Consider the following 13,413-nt stretch of genomic DNA (forward strand, 5'->3'; position numbering starts at 1 on the left):
AGTGAGGAGGAAGTAGAAAAATGTGCGAGTGTTACACCTTCTACGATTGCCCTGGAGGTATTGGGAATGGAGGTGGAATGGAATATAATGTACTAGGAGGGATGGATCCTGAGAAATACTGACAAGGGAGGGGAATTTGTGCCTAGTGATGGCATCCTGATGGAGGTGCTGGATATAGTGGCTCATGATCCTTTAAATGTGGAGGGTGGAAAGTGAGGACGGGGCAGGGGGAACAGTTGGGATGGTGCACACTATCATTGGCATGGAGTGGAAGAGAAGAGGTGAGGGCAGAAGTGTAGGATGTGAGTTGGACATGGCTGAGTATCCCATTAACTACAATGGTGGGTTAAAGAAAAAGGTGGACATTGCTGAGAGCCCACTGCACATGGTGGCATCATCAGAACAAATGCAACAGAAACAGAATGGAATGGAGTCTTTACAGAAATCAGGGTCAAGGCAACTGTGTGAGTCTGTGTATTTGTAATTGAATATTTTTTTTATCATCCCCGATTCAAACAAGTTTCAAACTAGATCTACTCTAAAGATTCTGCAGACTACAATTCAAAACAGTATCATGGGGTGATGATAGGACTGTGCATATAAGGATGGAACTAGATAAAAGAGATCTGTGGTAGAATAGAGACCCTCAATGGCCTTTAGCTAGTCAGCGATGCTCAGATCCAGAGATTTATTTGAGTAAGATGTCAAATGGGTTTTTGTATCTCTTGTATATTGGGTTTGAAGGTGGTGAACATTGCTAGGAGCAGATTTTAAGCATGGTTCACTAGTTCCCTGCTTTCCAACCAGCAAGATTGGAAGAATGGAAAGAATTGAGATTTTTTTTGCCTCAATATGGAGTTGTGGTGAATTGCTCTAGTGAAGCTCTGATGGAAGGGCACACCTTCTTCTCATGCTGAATAAACAGTTGTTTCCATTGAGATTTGGCACTTTTACCATTCTGTTTTGATAAGGGACAAAAAAAAACGTGTGTAATTTTGAGCAATACTCAGGTTTTGTATTAAGAAGCACAATCAATGAAGCATTGGATTAAATTGAAAATAACAGTACAATAGATGTATTTAAATATTGTGGACGCTGGAAATCTGAAACAAAAGCAAAATAGAAATTGCTGGAGAAACTCGCCAGTTCTGGCAGGAGCAGTGGAGAGAAAGTACTATGGACGTTTCGAGTCTAGTGACTTTTTCTTCAGAAATGTATCTGCAATTGTACGTCCTGAAGAGTAATTGTCACTGTATGTATCCAGGTCTGAAAAAGTCGTGCAAGTTTATATCTCCGGTGCCACCACTAAATTAACCTCTGATAAACTTTAACAAGGGCAGTTCAGTTAGCATCGTTTTGAGGCGAGCACTGAATCAATTTTTGAATCAGTTTCTGTGCAGATTTGTTAATGCGGACTTCGTAACGCTAAACTCTGAGGATCATAAAATGGGTTTGTTCATTGGGGAGTGATGATAAGTAAAACATGAGAAACGTTCCTCACTTGCTTATAACCGCGCGTGGAAACATTTGCAGCAGTTACTGTTCGCTCGGCTGAATCCTGCAAAACGGAAACATTCAGCAAGAATTTAAAACAGCATTGAAATCCCAGTCTAAGAGATTATTGTTTAAAATGCTTCCAACCTCAAGATCATCAACAATTTAGCTACCTGTACACCCAGATTTGCGCTTTGTTGAAACGTGAATTCCGATGTTTCAACTAATTGCGTTGTCAAATTTCTGCAGAATCTGGTTGCGTGGATATCATGACAGCAGCGAATACCAAAATATTTGCAAACTCGAGAGGTAGTGAAGGTACAAGTTGTTACGAAACCATTAACACCCGTTCAACGTAAGGTAGGAGCTGCATATTTTTTCATTGCTTTCAAACGGACAGATTTTGAAAATCTTAAACATCTCTGTTGTACAACATTGATGCTAGAATTTTTACTATAAGCGCCTCCTGACAACAGGCAATGAGTTGTTGTGTCCATTTATCAGTAAAATCAAGGCAAAGTGTTCTAAAATATTACTAAAAGGTTGGTTCAAATGTCTTTGTAAATGGGGAGTTCACGGATGATTGAAGTTCGCGAGTTTGGATATAATGGAAATCGTTTTCTTCCTCATCTTGAAGATTGCTATGTGTAAAGGCTGGGCGATATCTAAAGATAGTCCCCCAATTCTGTCTTTTGCACGGGGCGAGGTTTGTAAACGAGTGACCCGTCGTGCAGGAGAAGTGTATTGAGTTTGAACTGCAATTTCCGTGGGAGGCAACGCCTTTTATATAACAGCATTCCTAACTTATCCATCAGCAGAGGGTTTTTTTTTTAAACACCCATATATGAGTCATACTGAAGATGATTTTCGTGGAGTCCACGGGAACAAATCTCACGGCGTTAAAAACAGAGTTCGCCAACTATTAAACCATAGAGCAGGGAGACGGCCAACAGAACACAACAGGGTGAGCCACTTTAATTCTCAGCCTCGGGAGCAGGACGCGAAAATCTTCAATATAGCTGGTCAAAACTTACCAGAATTGGGCAGAACTATTGACAGCCAATTCCGAACGGGTTAACTCATTGGCGTAAGGCGATCTTTAGCTGACAAGCATAGACAGCTGCCCGAAAGTGCGGTGAAAACAGGTCCAATAGTAACTTGCAAGACAATATGGGATAAACGCTTGAAAGGGAAAAATTGACAAGGATCTGGGGAATCAGCAGGAGAGTGGCTCTGGTTGGCTAGCTCTCTCAAAGAGCCGGCATATGTGCGATGGACCGAACGGCCTCCTTCTCGCGGCTGTCCCATTCTCTGTTCATAAGCCAGCCCTGGTGGGCACAGATCTTTGAGCTGGGATTGGTGTCAAAGGGGGTTAGGGGGGAGGATGGGGCGGAATTAGTGAGAACAACAAAACAGCGTTGTCAGTAAGTGGGTTTGCAGTGTCTTCGGGTTTTAAAGTATTTAAAACGCTGAGCAAGGTCCCATTCGATTTGTAAACTCGGACAAATTATCTGGAATCTACCTTTCTCTCAGTAAGTGGCGTTTTACCATCTCGTCCGAAAACAAAAGATTTTGAAATTGAAAAGATTTAAAACAAAATTAACTCGCTGCCCTACTGAGTACGCTTCTTTAAACAAAAAAAAACTCGAAAAAAATGTAAATAAGACACGTATTAGAAGGTGGGATGGTTCATCGGTGTGTTTTTGGAACAAAAAGGGGTCACTTTAGTCGCCCTGTCTCTCGTAGTGCACAGGGTTTGACTGTCTGAGAGGCTCCATCCCTGTGTGTTAGAGTTCCCTTTCAGCACCTCACCGAGTGGACAGCGCTCTCACCGCTGGGGATGTTCCACTCAGAACTGATTTGTCCGGGCGATTTTCGACTTTGTTGGGTACCCATCATTGCGCTTTACTCAGCAACAGTTCTGTGTTAAAATTCACGCCTGCCGAATCGTAGATCCGTTCGGTAAATTGGTTTCGACCGGGAAGATTTGAATTTCATCTCAGCTGAGAATCTAATGGCTTGTGGACCGCGGTGAGTCAGTTAGTTGCAGTAGTTGTGTGTGGGACATCCATCTATCTCTGTCAGTCCCACCTTGTAAATTGTGTTTAATTCACAGAGGCAATCTTAGTGTGCTCTCTCTGCAGGGTCGTGACATGACTAGGTTTCTGCTGTTCGTGGTTGTTATAGTAAATTGCCACAATGCACACTTGGGGAAACCGATCTCCAGCGAGAAATTCGGATCTGTGGGTAAGTGTTACAGTCTGCTTATACATCAGGTTTGGGGAATAGTACAGCTGCGCCTGAAGTAAGGATAGAGGCAGGCAAAGGGGTAAGGCTGTAATGTGTTCTACTATTGCAACAACGTGATTTGTATAGCTGCAAAGACAGCTCAGCGTTAAATATTCATATAGATCAGAGAATGGACTATTTGCATGAAATTCTGGTACTGGGCGAGGTTAATGTTGCAGTAAGTCCCTCAGAGAGACTGGGCTTGCTGTTCTATTCAACATAGCTGCAGTGTCTGCTCTATTGCAAACCTCACTGATAACGTTGGTATTAGAACAATGTCTAATGGTTTCTGTATCACTGAGGGGAACATATATCAGCCAGCTTCATATTTAGTCACTTGTGTTAATGATAAAATGAGACGGCAAAGTTACACGCAAACTTCCCAGAATCCAGTTGCGAGGCATAATGTTGAATTAAAAGCGTAGTCGTTCAGGAATGAGTCCATTCTCATACAATTATAGTCAAAGAGTCATACAGCACGGAAACAGACCCTTCGGTCCAACCAATCCTCGCCGACCGTAATCTCAAACTAAACTAATCCCACCCGTCTGCACTTGCCCCATAACCATGAACTTATCCAAATGTCTTTTAAATGTTGTATCAGTACCCGCCTCCACCACTTAGTCCACAAGTTCATACTACACACGAACCACTCTCTGAGTTGCAAAGTTGCACCTTGCGTCTTGTAAAATCTTTCTCTCATCTTAAAAATATGCTTCTTAGTCTTGAAATCCCCTACCCTCGGGAAAGGACACCTGCCATTCACCTTATCCATACCCCTCATGATTTTATACACCTCTGTAAGGTAACCCCTCAACCTCCTACGCTCCAATGAAAGATGTCCCAGCCAGTCCAGGCTCTCCTTATATCTCTATTCCTGGCAATGTCCTGGTAAATCTTTTCTGAACCCATTCCAGCTTAATATATCCTTCCTACGACAAGAAATGGACACAGTACTCCAGAAGGGGCTTCACCAATGTCCTGTATAACCTCAACACGACGTCCCAACTCAACGAAGCCCCCACTACCAGAATCTAGGGAACACTGGGTCAATTCACCAAGCGCCATAGATTTTAGTTGAGTCAGTGTTATTGAGATATACAGAACAAAAGCCATTAAGTTGAAATACAGATTAGGATTACTCTGACTAAATGGTAGACTAGGCCTAGAGAGGCTGAATGATCTCTACCTGTGATCAGCTTCCACTTAAAACAGACCCAAAGTAATCATTAAAAACAAAGACGCACAGATGTTGGAAATCTGAAACAAACACAGAATGCTCGTCAAACTGACAGCAGCTGTGGAGAGAGAAACAGTTCAAGTCCAGAATGATTCTTCCTCAAAAAGTAAAAGTAGATGTCCTGAATCCTTTTTTCCCCTATTGAAGCACGAACCAAGAAAACAAATCACCTCCGTTTATTAAAGGAAATTGGATTCCGAATGTTAAAACATGTGATTGTCCTGGAAATCTGTTTCTGTCGTGGGGGCCGTCCTAATATGCATCAGGGTCACTCAAACCGAAACGTCAACTGTCATTTCTCTCCGCAGATGCTGAGCTTCTCCAACAATTTCTGTGTTTGTTGCTACTGGTGCTGATTTCAGTCCACAACTATCCAAGTAACAATCCAGTTTCACTGAGTTACCTGTCACCTAGTCATAAACAGAACTAGCTGTGCTGCTATACTGAGAGGTGTTGCTTTGTGCTGACGTACCTTCTTCACTCCTGCTCTTAGATTCGGTGTTCCCGGCCCGCCAGCCTCAATTTTCCCGGAACTCGCCTGCCTTGGTTCGGAATTTAAACTCCCAGAACTCACCCGAACAGTCCAGCCTCTGCTACTTCCTGCAGGAGAGTGACCTGGAGAGTCAGATCTCCTGCAAACTCCGGTTCACCAGGAGCAAGTTTAACTTCAACCCTTTCGGACTCCGGTTCGGGAAGAGGGGTGAGGCCGGCTCGGTGAACTGGAAGCCCCTGACTGTCAATGGCAACAAGCTGCCTTATCTTTGGAGACATAAAGTCCCGACATGAGGGTATTCCCTGAGCGACTGCCGAACGCTTTTGTATTAGAGGCTTTGTAGAGTGTTCAATGTATTCTCGTGTGGTGTGAGACACACGCGGAGCGCACCCGTAGTAATGCAATGTTAATCTGTTTTGTTCCCGTGATAAATCCAGCACAATTGCATTTTTTTTGTATAAATATGTAAAACAATTAATGCTGTCCACATACACAATAAAGGCCGCCGATTTGGATGAATTTGCATCTACAATCGCCGTTTTGAATGAACCCAGGGAGTGAGAAAATATTGATTTCACTTGGTCTTAAAGTGGGCCTGTCTCCTCGCTGTTAAACGCAAGTTTTTAAGCTATCACTGACGCACCAAGTTGACTTTGCAATCTGCTGTGGTAACGAATATGAATAACATATTGCGAAGAATTGTTGCTGTATGCGTTCCCTTAATAACTCAACATTATGTTCATTATTCGCGGGACAATAAAGTTTCAATCCAAAACTAATGACTGGCCTTGGAGCAGAGCAACCTACGTGCTAAGAAATAGAATAAACTTTCTTTGGTTCATTGATTCATCGCCAGTTGTATATCACCATTTGTAAATACTGTTGGACAATTCGTATCATGGAATATTATTAAGAACAGATCATTTGCTGGAGAAACTCTGCAAGTCTGAAACCAAAGTGTCTGATGAAGGGACCCTAAACAACTCTACGTAGCTACTGCCAGACTTGCTGAGTTTTTCCAGCAGTTCCTTGTTTTTGTTTCAGATTTCCATTCTTTGTTTTATAGTATTTCCAGTGTTCAGCCATAATCCACATTGAGAACCTTTTACACCAACCAAGGTACATGCCTTTACATGGGCACTTGGCATATCCAATTGCCTCAAAAATGTTTCATAGTCTGAGTTTGATGAGTGTTGACCTCTGTTCAAATAATTCTGAAAGTGCCCACAGCATCAGTCAGCTGAAGTTGAAGATATAAATGAATTCATGATAACAAGCACTTGGCAAGCAAAGACTGGCTCATTTGAATTTATTTTCATACTGAAAATCATAACTGCACATCAAGATTCTTCATTGGAACAATAAAGTCATAGAAAATATAACATACAAAAATGTTTCTTTCACAGATCTAATGATTTATGCATCGAATAGGCTTAAATAGAAATGCCAGTTTCCCTTCAATTTCTTTATATTTTGATTGGAATAAAGTCACAAAGTCATTAAGCAACAAGAATATATATAGTAATGATCTTCAGTTGTTAGTACTGCTACCTCACAGCACTACGTACTTGGGTTCAATCCCACTCTTGGGTGGCTGTTTGTGTGGAGTTTGCACATTCTCCCTGTGTCTGTGTGGGTTTCCTCCGAGAATCCAAAGATGTGCAGGTTAGATGGATTAGCCATGGGAAATACAAGGGTGTGAATCGGGGTGGAATGCTCTTCAGAGGGTCAGTGTGCACTAGATGGACTGAGTGGCCTGCTTCTGCACTGTAGGGATTCTATGACTCATCACAAAATGTAGGTCTTTTGTTAACTATGGTTCAAAACTAGGGGATGTACTTTAATTAAATAGTAACTTTAAGGCAGTGATCAGGACGAATAATTTCTCTTCCATTGGTCATTAGAGTATAGAATTCTCTTCCTCAGAAGTTAATCATGATTGGATTTCAACATTTGTAGCTCAGACAGGTCTTTGATAGACAAGAGAGTCATGGCATTTAGGATGCAGACAGGAGAATGGAACTGAGACAATAATCAGGTCAAACATGATCTCATTGAATAGTGGAACAGGCTCAAAGGGTCAGTGGTCTATCCCCACTCTTGAATCCTATGTTCCAATGTATTCACATTGGTTCAAGCCAATCAGAAATAGGAAGCTTTTAGAAAAATGGCTCCATTTGTTTTCTGCTGTAGAAATAAGTTGTTCATTGTAGCTCCTGTCACATTTTCACACACACAAACATACACACACACAAACATACATACACACACACATATACACACACACACCCACACATCCATACACATACACACACTCACAAACACACACACACAAATACATACACATACAAATACATACACACATGCACACATACACAAACACAAAAACACACATATACACACATACATACACACACAAATACATACACACACTCACATACACACACATACATGCACACATACATGCACACGTACACATACATACATACACAAACACATACACACAGACATACATACACACACACATACACACACACATACATACACACATGCACACATACACATACATACATACACAAACACATACATACATACACACACACTTACATATACACAAACATACACACACACAAACACATACATACACACACACAAACACATGCACACACACATACATACACACAAATACACACACATACACACACACAAGTACACACACACAAATACATACACAAACACACACAAATACATACACAAACACACAAATACATACACATACACACACACGTACACATACACACACATACAGACACATATATACATACACACACACATATATACACATACACACACATACATACACACACATACACATCCATACACATACACACAGACATACATACACACACATACACACATGCATACACACATATAATACACACATACACATCCATACACATACACACACTCACAAACACACACACAAATACATACACACATATACATACTTACACACACGCACATGCATGCATACACACACATACACAAACACACATATACACACACATACACACACATACACACACATATACACACATACATTCACATGCACACACATATACACACACATACACACACACATACACACTCTCACATATTCACACACTCACACATATTCACACACTCACACATATTCACACACACATACACATACTCACACATATTCACACACATACACACACACATACACACTCACACATATTCACACACACATACACACACATATACACAATCACATACACACACATATACACGCACACACATATATACACACACAGATACACATACACACAGACATACATACACACACACACATACACTCACATACACATACATGCATGCACACACATACATATACACACATACATACACACATGCACACATACACACATACACAAACACATACATACACACACTTACACATACACAAACACACACACAACCACATGCACACACATATACATACACACACACAAGTACATACACACACAAATACATACACAGACACACACAAATACATACACATACACACACGTACACATACTCACACATACACATACACACATACATACCTACACACACACCCATACGCACACACCCATATGCACATACACACACAGTCGCATACGTACATACACACATACATACCTACACACACCTACACACACGTACATACACACATATACACATACAAACATACACACAGGCACACATACAAACATACATACACACCCATACGCACATACACAGACACACAGACACATACGCACATACACAGACACATACGCACACCCACACACACACGCATACACATACATGCACACACATTCGCACATACACATACATATACGCACATACACACACATGCACATTTACATACACACATAGGCATACATATACACACGTGCACACATACACACACATACACATGCATACACATACATACACACATACGCACATACACAGACACATATGCACAAACACACACATGCACATTTACATACACACACATATACACACGTGCACACATACACACATACACAAATGTACACATACACATACATACACATACAGACATACCTACACACACACACCCATATATACACATGTACACATACTCACACATACACACATACATACCTACATACACATACACACACCCATACACACACACTCATACGCACATACACACACTCGCATATGTACATACACACAAACACATACACACACACAAACACACACATACACACATACACACACATATACGCACACACACGCGCATACACATATACATACACACATATATATACACACACATACATACACACATATACACAAACATACATACACACACACATACATACACACATATGCACACACACATTCACACACACAAACATACACACGCATATACACACACATTCACACACACAAACATACACACACATACACATATACACACACACATACATACACACACATACATACACACACATACACACACACACACATACACGCACACACACACACATACACGCACACACAGATACACACACATACACTTCAGATTTATCTGAAGTAAACTCTATCTGCCACTCCTCAGTCCATTGCTTCATCCGATCAAGATCCATTGTACTCTGGGGTAATTTCCTTCGCTATCCAATTCACCTCCAATTTTGGTATCCTTCTACAAACTTACTAACTATACCTCCTATGTTCACATGCAAACTATTTATATAAATGACAAAAAATAGTGGACCCAGCAACGATCCTTGTGGTACTCCACTAGTCACAGGTCTCCAGTATGAAAAGCAACTCTCCACCACCACCCTCTGTCTTCTACCTTTAAGCCAGTTCTGTATCCAAATGGCTATATCTCCCTGTATTGAATGAGATCTAACCTTGCTAACCAGTCTCCCATGGGGAACCTTGTCGAGTGTCTTACTGAGTTGACGGGAATGGGGAGTTTAAACAAAATGTAAAAGCATAGCTGGCTGTGTTCACAGTTATTTACAAAGTAAAGTCGACCAGTGTGCTATGGTACAGAAACCCATCAGGGAAAGTGAGAGGGATGGGAGGAGAAATATATTGTGGAAAGTTGGAGATACAACAGATATGGAGAGCAAAATATGTGTTAAGGACACCATTTTTTCAGCTTATCTTTTCAGAAAATGTTCAGTACACCTCATAGTGATGCATACATTGGAACTTGTCTTGACATGGCTGCCAATTCACTAGCCAAATTTGAAGCATACATATTTTGGATTCCCATCTTTTAAAGCTTGCTCTAGCTTAAAAAAAAGTTCCATAATTGCTTGGATTTGCTATTCGGCAAAACTGATCAGGAATCTAAACAAAGAATGTGTTTATATTAATCTTTCTGCAATTGATTGTATTGCTGTGTCAAATACTACACTATAAACACTCACCTTGAAGTTTTCCTTGGGTTCTGAATAGGTTATGCATCTGCTTTATATATCTTCTTTCTCCTAGTACAGATTCATTCTGGTTCAAATTGATTTGGTACCATTAAATCTTCAGCAAGCTCACATGTAACTAACACATTTCCTTGAACCCTTCTGTACACTGCAATAAACGTCTTGGTACTTCTCAGTTGCTTATTGGCATCAAATACCTTCACCTGAAATTGTTTGTTAGTCATCCTGATCTGAGAGTGATTTTTTCAATTAGACTTACAGTGTGGAAACAGGCCCTTCGGCCCAACAAGTCCACACCGACCCGCCGAAGCGCAACCCACCCATACCCCTACCCCTACATTTACCCCTTACCTAACATTACGGACAATTTAGCATGGCCAATTCACCTGGCCCGCACATCTTTGGACTGTGGGAGGAAACCGGAGCACCCGGAGGAAACCCACGCAGACACGGGGAGAACGTGCAAACTCCACACAGTCAGTCGCCTGAGTCGGGAATTGAACCGGGTCTACAGGCGCTGTGAGGCAGCAGTGCTAACCACTGTGCCACCGTGCCGCCTTCAACACAGAGTAAGAAAAACCAGAAACATGAAACAGAAATGCCTTTCTCAAGAGTTCGTGCATCCACTGGTGAGGCATTGTCAAACTTTCCTGTTAGTGTCAACTAGTTTAGTGCAACTAAAATCATTATGTTGTTGGTAACCAGGTGTCAAGGCATTAATTCAACTTGTCCATTTTGTTTCACTTAATGGCTTCACTGTAACATTAGGGAGGATGAGAGAAATGTACAGTTACACTGTACTAAGTAAAAAAAGACTTGTTGCCTCCAAGTCTTACCCAACCAAAGAATCTGCACTGCAATCAACAAATGTGACACATAGAGGAACATTCAAAATTCTTCATTACACATTGGTTTCTTTCCCCTTAATATTGCTTCCATTATCATTAGAAATAGTGAGGACTGCAGATGCTGGAAAGTCAGAGGTGATTCAGTGTGGAGCTGGAGAAAGTACAGCAGGTCAAGCAGCATCAAAAGAGCAGGAGGACTGACATTTCGGGCAGGACTGGGGAGGGGGAAGGGAGCTGAGAAATAAGTAGAGGGAGAGGGTGAGGCTGGGGGAAGGTAGGGGGGGAGGGTGATTGCTGGATGCAGATAGGAGGTGTGGAGGAGGGGTTGCTGAGGAGTGTGCACCTAACAAGGGAGTCGCAGAGGGAACTGTCCCTTTGAAAAGCAGATAGGGGTGGGGAAGAAAATATCTTTTTGGTGGTGGGGTTAGACTGCAGATGCTGAAAATGACGGAGGATGGTGTGATGGATTTGAAGATTAATGGAGTGGAATGTGAGGACCGGGGGACTCGATCATTGTTGTTGTGTTTTTTGTGGGTGAAAGGTGGGGCAGATAGGTCAGAAGGAAGATGAACAAGTAGGTCAGGTCAAGGGGATGGGGCAGAGAGGAAGGGCTTGACCTAGGATGAGTTAGAGGGTGGGGAGATTTGGAGGCAGGTGAGTTCTATGTTGAGGCCATGAGGTTGTAAGCTCCTGAGGCAGAAGGTGAGGTGTTCTTCCTCCACTTTGTGTATGGCTTTAATTTGACAGTGGAGGCGGCCCAGGATGGACATGAAGGCAGGGGGAGTGAGAGAGGGTGTTGGAACGGCTGGCAACCATGAGATGGGGTGGGATTGGAGTATGTGGACCATAGATGTTCCCTGAATCAGTCCCTCTGTTAGCGTTCAGTGTCTCCAATAGAGAGGAGACCACATCAGGAACAACGAATGCAATAAGTCAAGTTAGAGGAAATGTAGGTGAATCTCTGCTGGACTTGGAATGATTGTTTGGGTGGAGGTCAGGGGAGAGGTGGGTGGGGCAGGTGTTGCACCCTCCCACGGCTTCAGGAAAAATGCCAGGTGTGGAGGAGGGGTTGCTGGGGAGTGTGGATCTAACGAGGGAGTCGCAGAAGGAACTGTCCCTACGGAAAGCAGATAGGGGTGGGGAGTGAAATATATTTTTGGTGGTGGGGTCAGACTGCAGGTGGTGAAAATGGTGGAGGATGATGTGCTGGATTTGGAGATCAGTGGGGTGGAATGTAAGGACCAGGGGGATTGTGTTTAAAGTTGGGGTTTGAGACCGGAGGTGTGGGAAATGGAGGAGATGCAGTTGAGGGCATTGTTGATCACACGGGAGGGGAAATTAAGTAGGATGACATCTGGGAGGTCCTGGAGTGGAATCACTCATCCTGGGAGCAGATATGGTGGAAGCGAAGGAATTAGGAGTATGGGATCGTACTTTTAGAGAGTGGGTGGTGGTAGTGGGAGGAGGTGCAGTCAAGAGAGTTGGTGGGTTTGAAATAAATGTTGGTGCTAAGTTGGTTGCCAGAGATGGAGAAGGAGAGGTCCAGGAAGG

The 13,413-nt window shown here is 42.3% G+C and overlaps 1 protein-coding gene across 1 annotated transcript; it reads left to right on the forward strand.

Moving 5' to 3' along the window:
* The first annotated feature begins 1,837 nt into the window (after positions 1-1,837).
* Positions 1,838-6,012, forward strand: kiss2 (kisspeptin 2). The gene is made up of 3 exons (XM_060843241.1): positions 1,838-1,854; positions 3,639-3,741; positions 5,517-6,012. Exons 2-3 carry the CDS (start codon positions 3,648-3,650, stop codon positions 5,807-5,809), a joined length of 387 nt encoding a protein of 128 aa, XP_060699224.1. The 5' UTR covers positions 1,838-1,854; positions 3,639-3,647; the 3' UTR covers positions 5,810-6,012.
* The last annotated feature ends 7,401 nt before the right edge of the window (positions 6,013-13,413 follow it).

This window comes from Hemiscyllium ocellatum, chromosome 23, assembly GCF_020745735.1.
Source record: "Hemiscyllium ocellatum isolate sHemOce1 chromosome 23, sHemOce1.pat.X.cur, whole genome shotgun sequence".
In the NCBI taxonomy this organism is placed as follows: domain Eukaryota; kingdom Metazoa; phylum Chordata; class Chondrichthyes; order Orectolobiformes; family Hemiscylliidae; genus Hemiscyllium; species Hemiscyllium ocellatum.